Source organism: Littorina saxatilis, linkage group LG3, assembly GCF_037325665.1.
Source record: "Littorina saxatilis isolate snail1 linkage group LG3, US_GU_Lsax_2.0, whole genome shotgun sequence".
Taxonomy (NCBI): domain Eukaryota; kingdom Metazoa; phylum Mollusca; class Gastropoda; order Littorinimorpha; family Littorinidae; genus Littorina; species Littorina saxatilis.
Genome location: NC_090247.1, coordinates 40,334,012 through 40,355,534, shown reverse-complemented (window position 1 = coordinate 40,355,534; position 21,523 = coordinate 40,334,012). Strand labels below are relative to the sequence as shown.

Genomic DNA, 21,523 nt, shown 5'->3' with positions numbered 1-21,523 from the left:
TTTTACTCTTTACCATCATAAACTGAAGCTTGACTCTGAAAGTGAAACCCCCCCCCCCCCCCCCCCACACACAAAAACAGTCCTGTCAAAATTGCATGGTGTGCTAGGATTAATCAGCCTCTGTGTAAAAAAGCAGAGCTAAGACAGTAACAAATTCTTCCACACAAAAACGTGGGTTTTACGTTTTCTCTGCACGTTTTTGTTCTTCAATTTTCCGTCATTTCGATACATTTATCTGATTCATTAAGCTACAAAATACGACACAGCAACTAACTGGTCCCAGAATTATCACTGTTTTGGTACGAAACAAGTATTGCATTTACAGTGCTGAGAAATAAGATCACAGAACCTACCCTCGTCCTCGTGGCCAAAACTTAGCACCGCCGTGGCAGACGGTTCTTTTTCTTTGGGTTTCTTTTTCTTCTTCTTATCTTTAGATTTTGACTGATCTGCAGAAGCTTCTGTAGATACACTGTCTTGTGACATCTCGTCCACATCCATTGGTTCTGATTCATTGTCATTTTCATTTTCTGAATCACTGGTATTAATTTTGCGCCTGAAATTGCGCTTGGGCTTCTTGAACATCGTCGCCATGTTGCTGCTCTTGATGGGTAGTGGCTGATGGGAGTTTTATGTGTGTTTTTATTTTGTAAAAACCTTCCTTTCGTTTAATTTAAATGCTAGCAAGTCAGGTTTTATACTAGGAAAAAATGTTTACATATTTATCTGTTTATTTTAAATATAATACCAAAACACAACATTTTATTTTCGGTGGTCTCCCCTCATTTCCTGTTATGGAAGAAACAATGGAGTTGCAGACAGCATTTTAAACTTTTGCTTTGTTTGGGTTCTTTTTATTTTTGTAGGGCTGACACTGGTTTTTAAGCAATGGAAATTCCAACGTTTGTAGAAGAAATAGATTACAGAGAATTGCAGTTTGGGGAGGTTAGTATCCGTAGAGACAAAGTTATGTACATTTCAAGTAAAAGTTTACATGGACTGAGGGAGTTTTAGACTTTCCAGGAAAACGCAACCGACACAGTACTACAGAAGTATTGCTAGTCTTCTGGGGGTTTCCGATCTGAAACTGATTTTTTTCCCCCCACAGATATTGCCAGTATGGAAGTGCTTTAAGTGTATTGTAACTCAAATATCAGACGCAGGAACCTGTACATTTTGGCATGTATTGGTAATGCAGGAATATAATGTTATTTTAACTGTAGTGTAAATGTTCTGTTCCAGATTGTTGGCAAAGGTGCGTTTGGAGTGGTAAGTCGAGCAAAATGGAGAGGCAAAGATGTCGCAGTAAAACGGATAGAAACGGAGTCGGAGAGGAAAGCATTTATGCAGGAACTGAAACAACTATCCAGAGTCAGTCATCAAAACATTGTGTGTCTTTATGGAGCTCGCAGAGAGCATCCAGTAAGTACTTTTTGTCAAATTATATGTTGAGCATTCATATATATGCAGTTGGACACTCTAGTTTGTAGGACATCCTAACATTTGAGAAAATCAGCTCTTAAAAAGGGAGGGAGTCTTGAAATGGAGGTAAATTTACAGAGGCTTTTGAACAATACGTGAAACAGCAGCGTCTTAAAGGGGGGTTTGACTGCAGACACCGCTTTTACACTGTATGTATACTACACTTACCATACTTAAACGTACGGAATATACATGCGCTTGCTACCCAGATAACAGAAAAATGCTTTTTTTACATTATGACAAGAACACAAGTATTATTATTCCCAGTATGAATTATGATTCTAATTAGAGTTGAGTTTATCTAAATCCAACAAAATTTTCTCCACCTCTGCCAATTTGTTCAACTTTTAAATATGAGTCTTTTATGACTGTGAATATATATGGTCAGGAATCTGTCAAGGTGTCCAAATGCAAAAATCCTGTTCTGGATACTTTTATTACTTTGTATTTTATTCTGTTTTTAAATGACTACAATATAAACAATACAGTTATGAAGTATTCCTCATGCAGATTCTATCCATACCAAATTTATGTCTGTCAGTCGTCTGGATGCTGAGAAAATTGACTTTGTTCAAGAAAAAAAGCACCTTTTTGGGCACACAAGGCGTTACGCGAAACGCATGGTACATTGGGCATTGAATAACCAAGTTACTGATAAGGGTATCATCTCAATCTAATTTTTAATAGGTCCAGAAATGGATGGAGAAACATATGTTCGATTAATGAAAGTTTGATCTGAACATAGGTTTTGGATTTTGAACGTTCTTTTTTAGCTGGTCAGTACGTTACATTTGGTGTAAATAATCATGAAAAAAGGGAAACTATCTTAAAAAAATGTTTCTGCTCCAACTTACTTAAAAATCATTGCAGAGGAAAGTCATTAGGTAGGATGATTGTATTTTTTTTTTAAATTGAGCGAAAAAGTTGTGTTTGATATAATTTAATTGTACTATGCTGGTGTAAATGAAATTAATCTACTTGCCCAAACAAGTTTTGCCACAGTCTTTAAATAATGCCATAATACACAAAAGTGTGTGTTTTCTTATACCTCAGACACCTGGTAGTTAAACTATGGTCACAGGATTCCTAGTGCTTGCACCTGTTGGCTTGTAGAGAGACTTAAGTGAGGCCATCTGACAAGGGTGTAAATGTAACGTACATACTGAGAATACTTGAAAATGACAATGAATTTGTTTTAGAGACAGAAGATAACTTATCAGTGCTTAAGAACAACCAGCAAGACCAAACCTTTGTTTCAACATGAAAACAAGCACACTGAATGACAAAATTTACCTCGGAAGGACCACTGTTGGGACATTTTGGTGTAATGTAACATACATCACCTTGTTTTTTTACTGAGCCCATATGCAGCACATAATAATGCTAAAAACAGCACATAACAGTCTGTTTAGGGTTTATGAGCTAAATAAAAGAGAAATTACCCTTCAAATGGACCTGCAGATCTTCGGAGCCTTCTGTATGTTACTTTACACCATCCTTTTGTGTAAAGATGTACACACAACCAAAAAGGCACAACCATTAATTTAACCCTTTATTTTGACTTGAGACAGGTAGCTTAGAACAAACAAGTTAGAAATACTGTTTAACTGATGTGAGCATAGCTCATTAAATGTGAATTCAGTACCTTGTACTTGCTGTTTGGTGTAAAGTAATGTACAGATCATGGGTAAAATTAACATTTGGTACCGTAGTGGAGTACCAACCTGACTATTCTATCGTGAAAAGGATTTGTTATGATTTCTTGTTTGTAACTAAAAAAACTGCAGACCAAAATAGTGTAAAAATATTTAAAGAGGGTGATTTGATAATAATTTCTACACCGCTGACCGTGCTTTTTTCAAATTAAGTAATAACCTGATGATTGAGGTTAAGGTTTGCAAAACAAATGACATGAAAATTTACTGGAACCTTTTCTGCACTTCCATAGAGAATTTCATTGTTTTAAAAACAGTGTAAATAGGTAAATGTTGAATTGTAACTTTGATTCAGGGCTTTGGTGTAAAGTAACTAACGGATAAATGATTTTGCTTATATTGAGACAGGAGAAACTTTTTTCAAGTGTTGCTTTAGTACAGATCAATTCTACATTCAGCCATCAAGCCATTGGATAGTGAAAAGTTGCCTAAAGCTGAACCTAAGAAAATGACAGCACCTTAAAATTATGTTATGGTGTAAATGTAACATACAGTCATTTGTGCCAGGGCCGGACTACCGGGGGGGTTATGGGGGTTGCGCAACCCCCCCCCCCCCCCCCTAGCCTGAACATGTACCTTACTTATTTAAAACATTTTTTATTATTGCTTATTTTATGCCGTTTCATGCAAGGAGCGACCATTTTCTTATCTCAGAATATGACCTACCCATCAGCTTCAGGGGGCTTTGCCCCCTGACCCCCACAAGGGGCTCTGCCCCTTGACCCCGCCCAAGGGCGGACGAGGGGGGGGAGGGGGTTCTAGGATTTCCGGACCCATCTTATATAAAAATATAAAAATATTGAATGAGGTATGCATTTCTTTATTTTACATTGAGTTTCAATTTTGGGGGTTATAATCAGTGACAAAATCTGCTGCCTGAAACTGGTAATGATCATCCTCAGATTAATGCACCAGATTGCACCATTTTGCATCCTTTTTTTCAAAATTTTCCGGGGGGGCATGCCCCCTGATCTTCACAATATACTTTTGACCCCCCCCCCCCCCCCATAAAATGAACTAGTCCGCCCCTGCCGCCAGGGGGGATATCCCCCTGGACCACCTCTAGCAACCCCCCCCCCCCCTCCTCTTAGCCTAGTCCGGCCCTGTGTGCTTTATCTGCAAATATTTGATAAACCGAACACTTGACTGGAAAATAAAATGCTGCAATTGAAGGACAGGAATACCGAGATGTTTATTCATGTAAATTTAAGGAGGTTTAAAAAAGTCTAAAAATTGTAACACTTTTTGGATTCCTTGACAGATTCTTGGCCATATATATATAACACGTGTCTGGTCTAGGTACAAAAACAATGGTCCTCCTCAGGACTAGATTACCTTGTGATACGTCCCCCATAAAGGGACTTTGCTCTGTAAATCTCGGTCCCCCTTGAGGAGGGTCTGATGCTCCCAATAGGCTGTCTGTGAAGGGATACTTATTTCTCTCTCTTTCTCTGCTATAGTGCTAAGAGATTTTAACAAATCTCGGAAGAAAGTCTCTGCTGACTTTCAATTGTTTCTTTCACAATTTCTGATGTTATATATATATGTGTGTGTACACGTGCGTGTGAGTTTCAGAGAACAAATAATGACCTGAAATGTATGGAAAAAAAGCAAACAGAAAGAACATAGAACTTAAGGAGATATCATGTGATTGACCTTTTTTTTTTTTAAGGTCTGTCTAGTTATGGAGTATGCTGAAGGAGGATCTCTCTATAATGGTGGGTATAAGTTGAGTGTGTGTAGGAGAGAGATACATATTTTTAAAAGAATAAGATTAATGCAGATTCTTTGGTGTTTTGGGATAATATTTCAGGTTTTTGATATTCTTCTTCGTTCATGGGTTGAAACTATCACACCTTTTACGTGTATGACCGTTTTGACCCCATCAGTTAGGCAGCCATACGCCGCTTTCAGGGGATGCATGCTTGGTATTTTAACCCACTGAACTCTGACACGGATTACAGAATCTTTTTCGTGTGCACTTGGTCTTCTGCGTGCGTAGGCACTAGCAGGTCTGCACATCCGTTAGAAAAATCCCCACCCTTAAAGGTGGTCGTCTACATTTTTGCTTTTTTTCAATAATCTTATGGTTAGATATCGCTAAAAAGTTATGTCAGATGATGAATGAACCATGGGGAAAAAAGTTATAGAAAAAAAAATATATGTAAAAAAAGATTTTATTTTTGGGTAGCGTGACTGACGCTTCCAATATTTTGTTTTCTGTTTGCTGAGAACATGTGCTTTGCCTAAAAATACTGACCAATCAAATTCATGTCACTATGCTTATAGCCACGCCCAAACAAGTGCAGCAACAGTTTGACACTGGAGCGCTGTCCACGCTTTTTTTTAAACGCACGAAATGCACGGGATTTGAGAGGAGTTTTGCGCTTGGCATTTTCCAAATAAGGATATCCTACTATGAGTACTACGCTGGAATACTACAATGAATTTTCAAACGGCTACACTGGCTTCGTCTTTCCTGATCGAAAGGGGGTGTATTGTTGATATTTGTAGATAATAGTCTCTGCATTTTAATGGTCAAATGGCGATTTCGGTATAAAAATGTAGACAAGGACCTTTAACCCACCTGGGGCGGCCTGGATTCAAACCCATGACCTTCCGCTTGGTAGGCTGGCATCTTATCCACTAGGCCATTGCACCCGTTTTTTTATATTCCAGTGTTCGGAAAGTTATTTTGTGCCACCAGCCACTCAGCTAACACTACAGACTTGGCACTTGCACACAAAATGTGATTGTTTGGTAACTGAACCTTTCCATGTATAGTTTATAAATTTAAGGGGTTAACAAATTGGAACTTGTTGCATAGTATATTATATAATATATTAAAACTTTTATGTATATCTGGTAGCTCAGGTACTGGGCTTGTGATTCTTGGGTCACAGGTTTTAATCCTGAGTCAGTTAACTTAATCTGATGACTCGGAAACTGTTACTATTCCTGACCACTGAGGCACGTAAAATACCTCGGTCATTCGCCAGACGTACAGGTAACTGATTGTGCCTAAAAAGGCTTACACTTGGGTGGGGCAACTCTTGTTGCTGCTAGCTTTCCACTGGTAGGAAGCAACCCGAATTCTCCAGCAGTGGGATGATGAAGCATGACATGAAATTAAATATCTTTGCTTGTTTTTAGTACTGCATGGTTCCGGACCCCAGCCCCACTACACACCAGCACATGCCATGAGCTGGTTGTTGCAGTGTGCCCGTGGAGTGGAGTATCTGCACGCCATGAAACCCAAAGCTCTTGTGCACAGAGATCTCAAACCACCAAAGTAAGTTAAAAAAAAAATGTTTATAAACTCTCTCTCTTTCTCTCTCTCTCTCTCTCTCTCTCTCTCTCTCTCTCTCTCTCTCTCTCTCTCTCTCTCTCTTTCTCTCTCTCTCTCTCTCTCTTGATCTCTCTCTTGATCTCTCTTGATCTCTCCTGCCGTGTTCTATTTACCTATGGAACAAACTTTCGACTCTGACGTCATTCCCTTTCTACGTCATTCATTTTGTCATTAATCATTGCCTCGCTTGTCTTCTTTGCGAGCAGCTGAACATTTTATCAGATAAGTTTTCTGTATAATTAGTGTTTGTTTGTCTGTGCACTTAAAGGTCCTTGTCTTCATTTTTATACAGAAATCGGCATTTGACCATTGAAATAATGAGTCTATTCCCTACAAATATCAAAAATACACCCCCCCTTCGATCAGGAAGGACGAAGTCAGGGTAGCCGATTGAAAATTCATTATAGTAAATCAACGTAGTGGGATATCCTTATTTGGCAAATGCCAAGGGCAAAATTCCTCTCGAATACCATGCATTTCGTGCCTTTTAAAAAAAATGGTGGACAGCGCTCAAATACCCAGTGTCAAACTGTTGCTGTGGTTGTGTGGGTGTGGCTTTCAGCATAGTGACACGAATTTGATTGGTCAATATTTATAGTCAGAGCACATGTTCTCTGCACATGGAAATCAAAACATTGGAAGTGTTACTAACACTTCTCAAAAATAAAAACTTTTTTTACAATTACATATATTTTTTTTTCTGTACATTTTTTCCCCATGGTTCATTCATCATCTGACATACATTTTTAGCAAAATCTAACCATAAGATTATTGAAAAAATGTAGACGACCACCCTTTAAAAGACCGCTGGGTAGAAATATCTGAACGTAACGTTTTGTTTTGTCATTAATTAACATTACATACCTTTCTTGTTTTTTTATTCTGAATTTGGGAACTTTGGCAGCCTATTTGTTTTTGAATTTTTTTCACCGAAGTAAGTGATAAGGATAAGGCATAGAAAGACAAAATCAGAGGGGTCAGAATTATCGAGAATTATCGTCTACTGCTCCAGTAGTGTATACACCTGGATCAGGGCATGGCTGTCTTTGCTTGTATGAACTAACAGTTAGCCTGTGGAGGTGATCTGTTTCGGTTTGGTTAGTTGGTTGTTTGGTAATGCTTTGTTTTGGCAGAGGGAAAGAAGCATTTGTTAAGCTGATTTATTAATGCTATATGCTGCGCCGCATGTGTATACTTTATAGTCAACTCTGCTTACCTGAGTTGAGAACTATAGTAAGCAAATATAATTTAGCCTACTCTCTTCGTTAAAAGGTTGCTCATCGTGTATAGTTTATTACAATACCTGTAGCTTTAAAAGGTCTGCATCCATTTTTGGCTCACGTAAGTGTAGCCTATGCGATGCTAACTTTTGTCTGGACAGATCTAGATCTAGTGTCTCGCACTCTTGCACCGTGTCACCTATGCTTACTGTGTGTGGGTATGTGTGACGGAGTGATTGAGTTTGTGTTACTGTTTGTCGATTTCTTACGTGAGCCTTGAAGGCTTCGCCTCTTGTGATATAAATGATAATACATGAAATGTAAGAGGTGTGTGTTCCCACATACTATGTGAAAGAGTTGTAATACTGCTCTTTTTATAATTTCAGCTTGCTGCTGATCCAGTATGGTACAGTGCTGAAGATCTGTGACTTTGGTACAGCCTGTGATATTCAGACACACATGACAAACAATAAGGGCAGTGCAGCCTGGATGGCACCAGAAGTGTTTGAAGGTAAAGAGAAGCTTTTACGCTGCTTATTGTTGTTGTTTTTCTTGAGCATACCCGCTCTTTACATTTACAGGGCCACTTTTACAGAGGTGACACTCTAATGACACTTAAATTTTATCCAAATGGTAAGGTTGCACATACAACCAGTTTTAATCACCCTGCCATGTACGCAGCAGTACTTCATCTTGGGAGGATTTATTTATACTGCTAACGACTTAGATTCATATTTGCAGAGCTGCCAACTGCTACGATTTTAGCAAGGCATGCTAAGATTTTGCAGCAATTGCTACGCTAAGCCCAAAACTGCTACGCTTACTTATCACTCGACAATCAGCAGCAGTCAGTAAAAACTGCTTGTGATGGAAAGGTCTGATCAAATCAGGGGATGGTTTTGTCATTCATCCAATCGAGAACGTTGTTTATCCTTTTCGCGTTGTAGTCTTGGTTAGCGTATTCTCTTTGATTGACTTATAACATGTTATTGGAGTTGTGGATTACTGAGACACTGTCCCACTTGCTGCCAAGTCGACATGTTGCGATGTCTGATTGTGACATGGACAACGAAAGGAAAAAAAAGAAAGTCCAAGCCAAACCTCGCATAATGCGGGTATGCGATTCAAATTCAAGACAATGCTACTCTTAAAAACCAATTGCTACTCTGAAAATTCCAAAATGCAGCATTATGCTAGTCTCTGAGCTTCACAGGGGTTGGCAGCTATGTATTTGCTTTACTGAAACGTTAACCCGTGTTTGATTTCAAGTGTTTCAATACATTTTTAGTTGCTTGTTTGGTGTTTGTTGAACTTCTTATGCCGCACTGTCTTTTCAGGTTCTAACTACAGTGAGAAGTGTGATGTGTTCAGCTGGGGGATCATCATGTGGGAAGTTTTCACACGACGGAAACCATTTGATGAAATTGGGGGACCTGCCTTTCGCATCATGTGGGCTGTACACAACGGTATGTCCTCTCAGCAATGTTATTCGGAATATTTTCTTTGGCTAATTTGTTGATATTGTGAGAATGGTCTTGACATTCTTTGAAAGTTTATGGCAATCCTAGGCGTCGCCTCTCCCTCACTGTGAAAAAGTTTGGCAGCTCTTACGAAAATGATTTAAGTGTTTATGATTTGAAGCAAGTTTCGGCGACATTCTTGTCTCCGTTGGCCTGCGCATGGTTAAAAAAAAAGAAGTTAAGCACTGCATACAGTATTATGTTGGATGTACCATCAAACCATTTGTTTGCTAGTCCTACACTAGAATTACTGATTACAAAAATCTGAAAAGGATTTGATTTGTTACTTTTTCTAGCCAGTTACGGTACATACATGTATTTACCCATTGATAAGTATTCGACCATCTCAGAGAATGTTACTTAGTGCAGTTTTGTAAGTTTTCTCTCATAAAACTGAACACTAGTTGTTGGAAAATAAAAGCATGAAATTACAATGATGTTTGAAAAATCAGCAGTTTGGGCATTTAAGAAATAACATCTGTGAGCTGCATTCAGATTGGGGTCTGTTGCATCTCCCTGTAATGGATGTTTTACTGGGTTGTTGTGTTATGTAACATCATGACTATTTCATGCTGTGTACTAATATCTTGAAAATGGCTTTTTTTTCAGGGAAGAGGCCACCATTAATTCAAAGTCTTCCAAAACCTTTGGAAGTACTCATGACGAAGTAAGTTGCCATGCATGAATATGTTATTTTTATTTAGACACTAGCAGTTAAGCCCGGCTTCGCCCGGGAGTAAGCGGAGCCCTGTAGCAATTTAAGACGCTCGCTATCCCATTATCATTAGCTTTACCTCCTTTGTTTGGATACAAAAAAAGAGTTATCTCCCTTACCTTCTAGAAATTTCCGGAACTGTCCAGTTAATTTTTCTTTCTTCATTTCTTCCCCTCATAGGAGCAATAGCGAGTCTCTAATATCACTGGCATGATGTGTTTGCTACAGGTGAACAGTAGGCACTGCACTGGTCTTGCATTCAATAAATGGGAAGTCCATAATCTGAGAAAGGAAACAATGAATCAAGAAACTAAAACCCAGGTGCACATCTGCGGCACCTAGGGAGTGTACGTGCACACTATCTTGTTCCTGCCTCTTGCCATCTCGGAGGTATGGCGACCACAGACAAAAAAGAGTTATCTCCCTTACCTTCTAGAAATTTCCGGAACTGTCCAGTTAATTTTTCATTCTTCATTTCTTCCCCTCATAGGAGCAATTATAACGAGTCTCTTATATCACTGGCATGATGTGCTTGCTACAGGTGAACAGTAGGCACTGAACTGGTCTTGCACCATATAGGCTGTATTCAATAAATGGGAGGTCCATAATCTGAGAAAGGAAACAATGAATCAAGAAACTAAAACCCAGGTGCACATCTGCGGCACCTAGGGAGTGTACGTGCACACTATCTTGTTCCTGCCTCTTGCCATCTCAGAGGTATGGCGACCACAGACAAAAAAGAGTTATCTCCCTTACCTTCTAGAAATTTCCGGAACTGTCCAGTTAATTTTTATATTTAGTCAAGTTTTGACTAAATATTTTAACATCGAGGGGGAATCGAAACGAGGGTCGTGGTGTATGTGCGTGTGTCTGTGTGTCCGTGTGTCTGTGTGTGTGTGTGTGTAGAGCGATTCAGACTAAACTACTGGACCGATCTTTATGAAATTTGACATGAGAGTTCCTGGGTATGAAATCCCCGAACGTTTTTTTCATTTTTTTGATAAATGTCTTTGATGACGTCATATCCGGCTTTTCGTGAAAGTTGAGGCGGCACTGTCACGCCCTCATTTTTCAACCAAATTGGTTGAAATTTTGGTTAAGTAATCTTCGACGAAGCCCGGACTTCGGTATTGCATTTCAGCTTGGTGGCTTAAAAATTAATGAATGACTTTGGTCATTAAAAATCTGAAAATTGTAAAAAAAAATAAACATTTATAAAACGATCCAAATTTACGTTTATCTTATTCTCCATCATTTGCTGATTCCAAAAACATATAAATATGTTATATTCGGATTAAAAACAAGCTCTGAAAATTAAATATATAAAAATTATTATCAAAATTAAATTGTCCAAATCAATTTAAAAACACTTTCATCTTATTCCTTGTCGGTTCCTGATTCCAAAAACATATAGATATGATATGTTTGGATTAAAAACACGCTCAGAAAGTTAAAACAAAGAGAGGTACAGAAAAGCGTGCTATCCTTCTTAGCGCAACTACTACCCCGCTCTTCTTGTCAATTTCACTGCCTTAGCCATGAGCGGTGGACTGACGATGCTACGAGTATACGGTCTTGCTGAAAAATGGCATTGCGTTCAGTTTCATTCTGTGAGTTCGACAGCTACTTGACTAAATATTGTATTTTCGCCTTACGCGACTTGTTCATTCTTCATTTCTTCCCCTCATAGGAGCAATAGCAAGTCTCTAATATCACTGGCATGATGTGCTTGCTACAGGTGAACAGTTATCTCCCTTACCTTCTAGAAATTTCCGGAACTGTCCAGTTAATTTTTCGTTCTTCATTTCTTCCCCTCATAGGAGCAATAGCGAGTCTCTAATATCACTGGCATGATGTGCTTGCTACAGGTGAACAGAAGGCACAGAACTGGTCTTGCACCATATAGGCTGTATTCAATAAATGGGAGGTCCATAATCTGAGAAAGGAAACAATGAATCAAGAAACTAAAACCCAGGTGCACATCTGCGGCACCTAGGGAGTGTACGTGCACACTATCTTGTTCCTGCCTCTTGCCATCTCAGAGGTATGGCGACCACAGACAAAAAAGAGTTATCTCCCTTACCTTCTAGAAATTTCCGGAACTGTCCAGTTAATTTTTCATTCTTCATTTCTTCCCCTCATAGGAGCAATAGCAAGTCTCTAATATCACTGGCATGATGTGCTTGCTACAGGTGAACAGTAGGCACTGAACTGGTCTTGCACCATATAGGCTGTATTCAATAAATGGGAGGTCCATAATCTGAGAAAGGAAACAATGAATCAAGAAACTAAAACCCAGGTGCACATCTGCGGCACCTAGGGAGTGTACGTGCACACTATCTTGTTCCTGCCTCTTGCCATCTCAGAGGTATGGCGACCACAGACAGACACACACACACACAGACAGACAGACACTCTCTTTTATTTATATGTATAGATTGTCACGCGAGAACTGACAGTACAACTCAAGCTTTCTTCTTTTTACTTATTCCAAATTAAACTAATCCACTCAAGTACTGCCTGTAGCAGAATGTACTGTTTTCAAGAAATGCCGCACTGTGGCAGTTGTGTGAATAAGAATGATTTGAAGATAGTCGAGTTTCATTCTACTTTTTCATGGCAGTTTGCAGCATCAAGAATGTAAGAAAATCCATCTATATATATATGTGATGTCATTATTCATAAAAGTGTAGCTGACTTTGGCAATTATAAGCCTTACTGACATTTTCTGATTAGATTTTGGTCTGAGGAGTGATATGCATGAATTTAAGTGTAATGTGTTACGTCATCAGATGTTGGTCAGGAAATCCAGCAGAACGACCAGCCATGTCAGAAGTTGTACGCATCATGGTTTACCTGTTCCAGGTCAGTAGCCATTTCTGATCCTTTGGTGCTCCTCTGATGGGGTGGTGTTGGTTGGGAAGAGAAGAGGGAGGAAGATGATATTTTAAATGTATGTAGATGTGTATGGGGCGCTTACAAGAGAGAAGGGACGGGTAGGCTTTATGTGTGTGTGTGTGTGTGTGTGTGTGTGTGTGTGTGTGTGTGTGTGTGTGTGTGTGTGTGTGTGTGTGTGTGTGTGTGTGTGAGGGAGAGAAGCTGGGTTGATGCAGCATGCTAGTTCTTGTCAGGAACAGGTCAATTGTAACTGTATTCCTTGCCCTTGGTGGTCATCCTGCTCAAAATTAAGAATCTCGTTAGAATGTTGAATTTCTTCAAGGGAATGTCATACAGCAGTCCCTCTCATGAACGGACACCCTTGGGCCATAGCAAAACTGTCCGTACATTGCAGGTGTCCGGTCACGGGAGGGGTGACCACACCACCCCCTCCCCCATACACCCACACAGCGGAGACACACAAACAACAGGATTGAGTCTATGCTAATCACTTCTTGTGGCTACTAAACAATAACAATAAACTCCTAATACTTCTTTAAACGTTCTGTAAAAATGATTTGTATGAAAAGTGTTGAAAAGAAGAGATGAAATAAATCCTCAAGGCAGTGAACACACTCACCATGCACTGGTCGACATACGAAAGCAGCCACACAAACACAGCACAGAGGAGCATGTGCAGATGCTTTGCAAGAATAAGCTTGAAAACCAGTTTGAATAAATAGCAGCAGATAGAGCTGCATGTCATAATCATGTAATTTATTTTCTTCTTGTCTGGCTTTATTGACTGCATGCCGATCATGTGGCATGGCAGTGACTTTTCACTCTTCAGTCGGAAATACACTGTACATAACACAGCTCCCACTCTCCCTCACTAATGCCTACCCCAAGCCGTGACAACTGATGCTTGGAAATTGTGTGGAAGAGTACACCTCTCTATTTCTCTCCAATGCTCTTCCTGCTGACATGCAGTGACACCGGACACCCCACAGAGTTTAGCCAGCTACACCTTCACACCCCCCCCCTCCCTCTCTCTCTCACTCCCTCCAGCCATGGACTGTTTGGGGCTGTGGCCAGAGAGGCCAGCTGCACTGTTCACTCGGAGCAAAACCAGTTGACTGTGTCGTAACTTTTGACAAAGCAAGACAACTGAAGGGTTCACAGATTAGGCAACCGACTCACTGGTCAAGGCTGAGGGGAAACAAGAGTATCTTGTCAATGAAAGAGGTTACACACAGACACAGGATGCTGAGAACTGTGGCCGGTTTTTCACTCTCTTTCGCTCGGGACCTTCATCGACTGTGGTTTCTGTTGTTTACGTCCAACAGACAAGAATAAAGAGCACAGTGCAGTTTTATGTTGGCATCTTCGCATGTACTCCACTCCTGACCAAAACTACCCCCCCTCTTGATGGGTACACGTGCACTCAAGTTATCAGTGACTGTCATCAGGCCATTGCGGCTGTGATCTTTGTACCAAGAGCCGGACTGCTCTGTTATCGATTTTGTTGTGGTGAAAATTTGACGATGGTCTGTCCGTACATTGGAGGTATGACCTGCTGTTGGGACCGAAAATGAGTGTCCGCGTCCACGTTTTGCAGGTGTCCGTTTAAGGGGGGGCAAATATAGAAGGAAAACACTCCGTGCCGAGCAAATGTGTCCGTACATGTCTGGTGTCCGCTCACGCCGGGGGCCGTACATTGCAGGGACTGCTGTATTTCTTTGGTGTATCTAGTGTCCAGGATACAAATGAATCCCATACAGTGGAGTCCAGCTATAACGAACCTGGGTATAACGAAATTCCGCTTTTAACGAACTGCCATTGATTTCCCGGCAGACAGTCTTCTATTTCTTACTTGCTAATTTCTGGCTACAACGAACCTTTTGAACTCATTTGCATAACGAACCCCTCTTACAACAAACACGTTTTCATCGCCACAGAGCCGTTTTGTCTCTAAAAGTCACAAGGCTACAACGAACTGATGTCAATAATTGTCTCCAAAGACAAAAATACACAAACACAAGTAAAAGTATACCGGTAACAAACGGTCGAAGAATGAAAATAAGCCGCACATCAAAGAAAGAATACAGAGTGGAAATATGTGTGCTCTGTGTGTGCCGGGAGGCAGGTCCATTGTGATGCCTTGTTTATTGACACTGACCTTCTTCCCAGGGGTCAATGACCCAGTTTTAGCTATGAGAGGTGGTTCCCCTGTCATATCTGAGAGAGGAAACACTTCCTGCACCGGGGTCAGTGACCGAGTTTAACCTATAGGGCAGTCTCTTTGATGTCTTGAGAGGAAACATGGCCAGGGTAGTACCTAGTACAGACCTGTTTACTCTTACGGAATGGGCGGAAGTTTTACGGATTTAAGATCGTTTTTTCACTTGTCCGCGCACTGCTTGAAGTCTTCCGCAATTTGGCGCGATTTCGATAAAAAAATATTTGTGATGTTTTCGGTAAAAAGTCGCGATAGTTTTCTCAGTATTAAGACGTCTTTCGTCTTCTTCCGGTACTTTGGTTACACGTGTTGCCAGTTGGTGTCTTTTTGCAAAATGCCTCCAACGAAAAGAAAGGAACACCGACACCGACACGAAACTGACGATGAAGAGCGTGACTAATGCGTGTGGGGCAAAGAAGAAGAGAATCTATTGTCAGAAGTGGAAAGAAGATTACTCAAAGAAGTGACGGACTTGACGGTTTCCAAGAAATTTGGACCAAGCCATTCTTACTGCACGCTGTGTGACAGTCATTTCTCGATCACTCATGGTGGGAAGAATGATTGTGAACGGCACGTACAGTCCATCAGTTTATCATTTCTGGGCACACAGCAAAATTAATTATGAAAAAAAGAGTGTTTTATTGCTTTAGAGCGAGTTTGTGGCTTTAAAAAAAATCTTCCTCATGAAGTGGAAAATCTTCCTCATTTTCCTTCAAATCTTCCTCATGGGTCAATGTAAGGGTAAACAGGTCTGCTAGTAGCTGAAACATGCATTATCACAAGTTGTTTGACTGGTACTCAGGCGGTCTCTTTGATTTTTTTCGTATTTTGATACACTCGAGGAAAAAAGTCGCGCCTTATGACCCGGAAAATACGGTACATGCTTTTACACGACTTTTTAAATTTTACTTCTAAAATTACAGTAAAGTGAACATTTGAACTATGCCTCTCTATGGATTATATTATGAAGCTGTTGAAAACATGCAGAGATTGTACTCTCCAAGGAAAGATCGATGGGACGATCATTTGAAGGTGAGTGGGAAAACTTGTCTTGAGGCCATTTAGGGTTGAAAACTCTACAGCGAATTACTGATATAACGAACTAAAATGTATCTCCCTTGAGATTCGTTGTACCCGGACTCCACTATACAATGCTGAACTTTGGCAATAATTTAACAGTTTAGGGCTAGTTCAAGGACTAGTGACAGCTTTTCACTACTCTGTCTCAAGGGGAATAGGTGTAACATTAAAAAATTGAAAAACAGATAAAGTGGAAGTATTGTTAAAAGTTGTTAGCATGAAAATCACTCATTATACAATGTTAATCAAGCAAGGAGATAGGTTGAGCATAACCAAGTCACTGCTGTCTCGTCTTCTAAGCCCAAACTTCCCTTTGCTACGTGTGTGTGTGTGTGTGTGTTTGCTTGTGTCTTCAGTTTTTCCAGGGAGCTGACCAGCCACTGACCATCCCCAGAAACAGCAGTGTGGACAGTGATGAAGAGTTCAGTAAGTATAGTTGCCCAGTTGTGTCAAAATTGCTCTAAACTTGTTTTTAAGAATGGAAGATTATAACTTGAACTGTTATTTGTTTTGTGACATTCTAGAACCACCTTTGTTCCAGGGACAAGAGTTAATTCATTTGAAAATTGCTGTCAAATAGAAACTTATGTATATAATTACAAGAAATTGTTGGCATTATGACTCTGAGAATTGTCTAATTGTTTAAGTTACTACAAAACAGATGCAAATATATGAGAAATACTCAGAGCAGCTGTATGAACTAAGCGTTTGACTCAAATATTAAGTACTCAGTTTAGCATGACTGCGTTTGAGCCATCTCTCTTAACCATAGAACATGAAGTTACCTCATATTTTTAAATACACTGAACTTTCATGGACAATGAAATTTCTCTTTTTGAGGTAATAAAATACTATTGTCTGTATTGTATTGAATTGTATTGTATTGTATTGTATTGTATTGTATTGTATTGTATTGTATTGTATGTCTTCATACAGGCCTTAGCAACATCCCCAGATCCAACATCGCCACACCAACAAACAATGACAATGTTCACATGGCTAGTCCACCGATCGGAGAATCTCGCGCTGGCACCATCAGCGACACAGTGCGATACCAAGACATGGACAACTCCCCACCAATCTTCAGGCATCCGTTGCCCAGAGGAACCCCTCCTGTGGTTGTAGAAGTGAGAAACTTAAGATGATTTGAATTTTGTGTGTGTGAACAGATTATTGTTGTTGATGGTTGGTCTAGCCGAGTCGGCTTCTGCACGTTTGAGGCCTTGATGATGAACAGTTTGAGGTAATCAGCACAGGAGGAAAAAGGAAAATCCTGATAGCTGTGACTGACTTTAGGGTTGTTTTGCTTCAGTGCAACAAAAAAAAGGGGAGAAGAAAAAGAAGAAACAAGTCGCGTAAGGCGAAATTACTACTTTTTGTCAAGCTGTGGAACTCACAGAATGAAAGTGAACGTTGTCCGCCGCTATATAGTGCAAAAAGCAGTGAAAGTGACGAGCCTGTTTGGCGCTGTAGCGGTTGCGCTGTGCTTCATAGCACGCTTTACTGTACCTCTCTTCGTTTTAACTTTCTGAGCGTGTTTTTAATCCAAACATATCATATCTATATGATTTTGGAATCAGGAACCGACAAGGAATAAGATGAAATAGTTTTTAAATCGATTTCGGAAATTTAATTTTGATCATAATTTTTATATTTTTAATTTTCAGAGATTGTTTTTAATCCAAATATAACATATGTATATGTTTTTGGAATCAGAAAATGACGAAGAATAAGATGAAATTGTTTTTGGATCGTTTAATAAAAAAACATTTTTAATTACAAGTTTCCGATTTTTAATGACCAAACTCACTCATTAGTTTTTAAGCCACCAAGCTGAAATGCAATACCAAACCCCGGCCTTCGTCGAAGATTGCTTTGCCAAAATTTCAATCAATTTAATTGAAAAATGAGGGTGTGACAGTGCCGCCTCAACTTTTACAAAAAGCCGGATATGACATCATCAAAGGTATTTATCGAAAAAAAGAAAACAACGTCCGGGGATATCATACCCAGGAACTCTCATGTCAAATTTCATAAAGATCGGCCCAGTAGTTTAGTCTGAATCGCTCTACACACACACACAGACACACACACACACCACGACCCTCGTCTCGATTCCCCCCTCTACGTTAAAACATTTAGTCAAAACTTGACTAAATGTAAAAAGTGAGGTATGTGTGTGCGTGAATGTGTATGTATGTAAGAGCCAGTGTGTGTCCTTGTGTGTGTGTGTGTGTGTGTTCAATGTGCTTGTGTGTGTGTCTGTGTGTTTTTGTCTTTTTTTTTTTTTAACATAATCAATATGGACTGAAAGATGCAGTTTTCAGGAGCTTTTTTTAATTTAATTAATTATTTATTTATTGGCTCATTTGCTGAATTTTTGTTGTGGAAAAATCTTTAATTTCATGATTGATTAATTATTTCATCTTTCTAGCTGTTTGCCTTTGAGAGAGAGATCTGGGGTGTTATGTATGAGTGACGTCGAAAGTACACGCCGACTTCAGCGAAGTCATGACTTGAAAGTCGCCGCCTACCGCAGGCGCTCAGTCGGTATGCACGGGTGACGACCAGACCGCCGACTTTCAAGTTGCCGTGTAAAGCAAGGTCACCAGTCAATCTATTTTTATAATGAGGAATTCCTTCCTTTGCGCATGCGCTAGGGTCATTCGATAACATCCTCCCGCTTCCTCGCACGGGGAGTTCGACTATTCAGAGACGGAGAGCAGTGAAATATGGGTCAGTGGGACGGAGAGCGTGGAGAAATGGAGGCGCAAAAGATGAAACGAGCAAGAGGGTGCCTGTCGCGTAAAAGCTGAGAGTCAAAAACGGCACCAGTGAAATATGGGTCAGTGCTACTTTGCTCTGAAACGAATCAAAGATGTCTTCGTATCGGTGTTGGTTCTAAAATAATATGACAAGGGAAGTGAATCTCGCAAACAAACAAAAAATTTTGGTCCAGCACTTCCGACTATTGGGTTCTGTCTAAAAACGATTACGGCGAAAAAATTCGTCGACTTTGATGGCGAAAAACCATGAAAATGGCCATTCTGTTCACTGAAGTTGGTGTGTAAACCATTTAGACGACCTCCGGAGCACGTCTAAATTTAGTCGCCAGTTTCGGTGGTACAAGCGTGTAGTCGCCACCCGTGCATACCGCCGTGTAGGCTACCTCTTGGTTGTCGGCACTCGCTGTTTGCACGCCGCCTAAACGTTTAGACGTCACTCATGCATAACTTCCCTGTTCACCTAAATGAAAAAGGATTTACTGTGAGACTCATTGTACATTTATCTCTTAACTTTCACACAAGGAAAAGAAGAGAGGGCAGAATAGTGCCCCTCCGTCATTGGCTGCCAGCCGCGAGAGTCTTCACGACCCAAGGTCAAGGTCAGGGACTCCTGTCGATTCGTCCAAGCGATACTCAGCCGACCTATCACAACTGGACGAACACGACTTAGGAAGTATAAGCCAGGGGGCAGCCACCGCTCAAAGAGGTATGTGATTGGATAAAAAGTTTGCACAGTATTTTGATGTTATGTCGCCTTTAACTCCCCAGTGAATGACATTGGTTGTTGAATGACGTACATGTGATGTGAAAACTTTAATTTGATGTGTTACTTCCTTTGATTGCCTTAATCATCACTTCCATGCATTGCCATAACCCAGGTTGCATGTGATTTGAGATAGGTCACAGACCCGTTAGTTTGTAATGCTGGTTATGTGCATATGTAGTGATGTTTGAGTTGGGATGTTTCATTAACAGTGCAGAGGAACAAAGATGAATTTATTGTCTAATGCAATTGGCTTCTCTAAACTTTGTCCATATTTATGCTTGTAGTGTACAAATGGACATTTTTTTATGAGCTTTTAGTGAAAAGTGGACAGAAATATTCTACTGTAATACAAACTGTAAGAGATGCATAATTGCCAGACAGCTTCATGTAATAAAGGGACTAGCTTTATATGCTCAAGCTATGTAACATTGTTGCATTTAATCAAGTTAGCAAAAGCTAGTAACTGCTATGTGCATTTAACGTGCAGTGCTTAAGTTCTGTAAAATTTATTAAGTTTGTCAAATGATCACAGTGTATTAAAGCAGTGTGTGCGTAATTACGATTCACAATGTCAATACTATAATACTCTGCACAGAAAGTGTTATATTCTTACATTCTAACATGCACTTTCTAAAATCACTGCAAATCTAAAGACTTCTCTGATAAAGCAACCAGCAAATGAAGGAGAAGAACAATGAGAGAGAAAAAAATGGAAGTGAAGAAAGGATGGAAGAAAGAGTTTAAAATAAATCTGTTACCTTTTTTGTCTTCTGTTTGAGTTTAAAGCATTCATTTTTTAACAAGGACGCCAGTAACAAAACAGTGAAAGTGGTACATTTTGGAGAAGTTATATTTATAAATCTGTGTGTTTATGTAACAATTGTCTTCTTTGGAGATAACTGTATGCTTACATATATTCAGCCATAACAGAAAACCCAAATCCAAGTCTCTGTCATTCATATTCTCTGTGTGTAAAGTGGTACATGTATGCAATATTTTAAAACAAAGAGGGGCATCTTCCTTTGACTGGAATATAACCCTGTGCTGAAATGTAGCTCCTTTACTATGCTTTTGGCAGATGTACTGAATATGTTAACAGACTGATGCCTTTGATAAGTACAGGGTTGTCTAGAGAAGGTGCAACGCTTTAAATCTACTGCTGAAACTTTATTTGTTTGTCATCATCCTCATTTTGTGATAAAGAAAAAAAAGTGGAGAGTTCTGTTCAAACTGAAAATAAGCGTTCAGTGGCATTCTTTGTTATTTTGTGTTTATTTGTTTGTTTGTTTTTGTGTTGTTTTGTTTGTTTGTTGTGTATGCCTGAAAGTAAATCAGAGGTTTTAACTGCTGATGTTTCATTACCTGAAAGCTGAAAATACTATAAGCAAAAGTTTCAATAGGTTAAATCTGCCAGGTTAACTTGCCTCTGACATTGTTTGTGCAAACATGATGTAATAATTGTGTGTTTTGCTATCTGTTGCTCTAACAGTTTCCATAAGAGACCGGCTCTCATGCTTGTCAACTCATATCAGCTTGCAAAATGGTTACTGCAGCATTGAAAACAATTCATCTTTATTGTTTTCAGCGCTAACTGAGAGCAGTGAACATTTTGTGTGTGTGTGTGCATTTTCTTCTGCATCTGAGAATAATTACACATTAACATGCTTCCATTTGAAACTTCGAGGTCGTCATCGTGGATTGACGCCTGACCAAAGCCTTATTGAAGCCCCACGGAGCGAAGCGACGGAGGGCTTCAATTAGGCTTTGGGAGGGC

General features: G+C 39.8%; 2 protein-coding genes across 10 annotated transcripts in view; one reads left to right on the top strand and one right to left on the bottom strand.

Moving 5' to 3' along the window:
- The window catches only part of LOC138962356 (PAX3- and PAX7-binding protein 1-like), a 31,224-nt gene extending 30,617 nt beyond the window's left edge, over window positions 1–607 (bottom strand). For both annotated transcript variants that reach the window (XM_070334147.1, XM_070334148.1), the window contains exon 1: window positions 354–607. In XM_070334147.1, the coding sequence (XP_070190248.1) occupies window positions 354–594 (241 nt within the window). In that variant the 5' untranslated portion in view covers window positions 595–607. The remainder of the gene's footprint in view (window positions 1–353) is intronic.
- Window positions 608–787: 180 nt separating this feature from the next.
- The window catches only part of LOC138962345 (mitogen-activated protein kinase kinase kinase 7-like), a 45,011-nt gene continuing 24,275 nt past the window's right edge, over window positions 788–21,523 (top strand). For all 8 annotated transcript variants that reach the window (XM_070334129.1, XM_070334125.1, XM_070334128.1 and 5 more), the window contains exons 1-11: window positions 788–945; window positions 1,243–1,422; window positions 4,870–4,915; window positions 6,351–6,489; window positions 8,153–8,277; window positions 9,104–9,232; window positions 9,896–9,953; window positions 12,794–12,866; window positions 16,554–16,623; window positions 17,134–17,324; window positions 19,506–19,689. In XM_070334129.1, coding sequence (XP_070190230.1) covers window positions 889–945; window positions 1,243–1,422; window positions 4,870–4,915; window positions 6,351–6,489; window positions 8,153–8,277; window positions 9,104–9,232; window positions 9,896–9,953; window positions 12,794–12,866; window positions 16,554–16,623; window positions 17,134–17,324; window positions 19,506–19,689 — 1,252 coding nt within the window. In that variant the 5' untranslated portion in view covers window positions 788–888. The remainder of the gene's footprint in view (window positions 946–1,242; window positions 1,423–4,869; window positions 4,916–6,350; window positions 6,490–8,152; window positions 8,278–9,103; window positions 9,233–9,895; window positions 9,954–12,793; window positions 12,867–16,553; window positions 16,624–17,133; window positions 17,325–19,505; window positions 19,690–21,523) is intronic.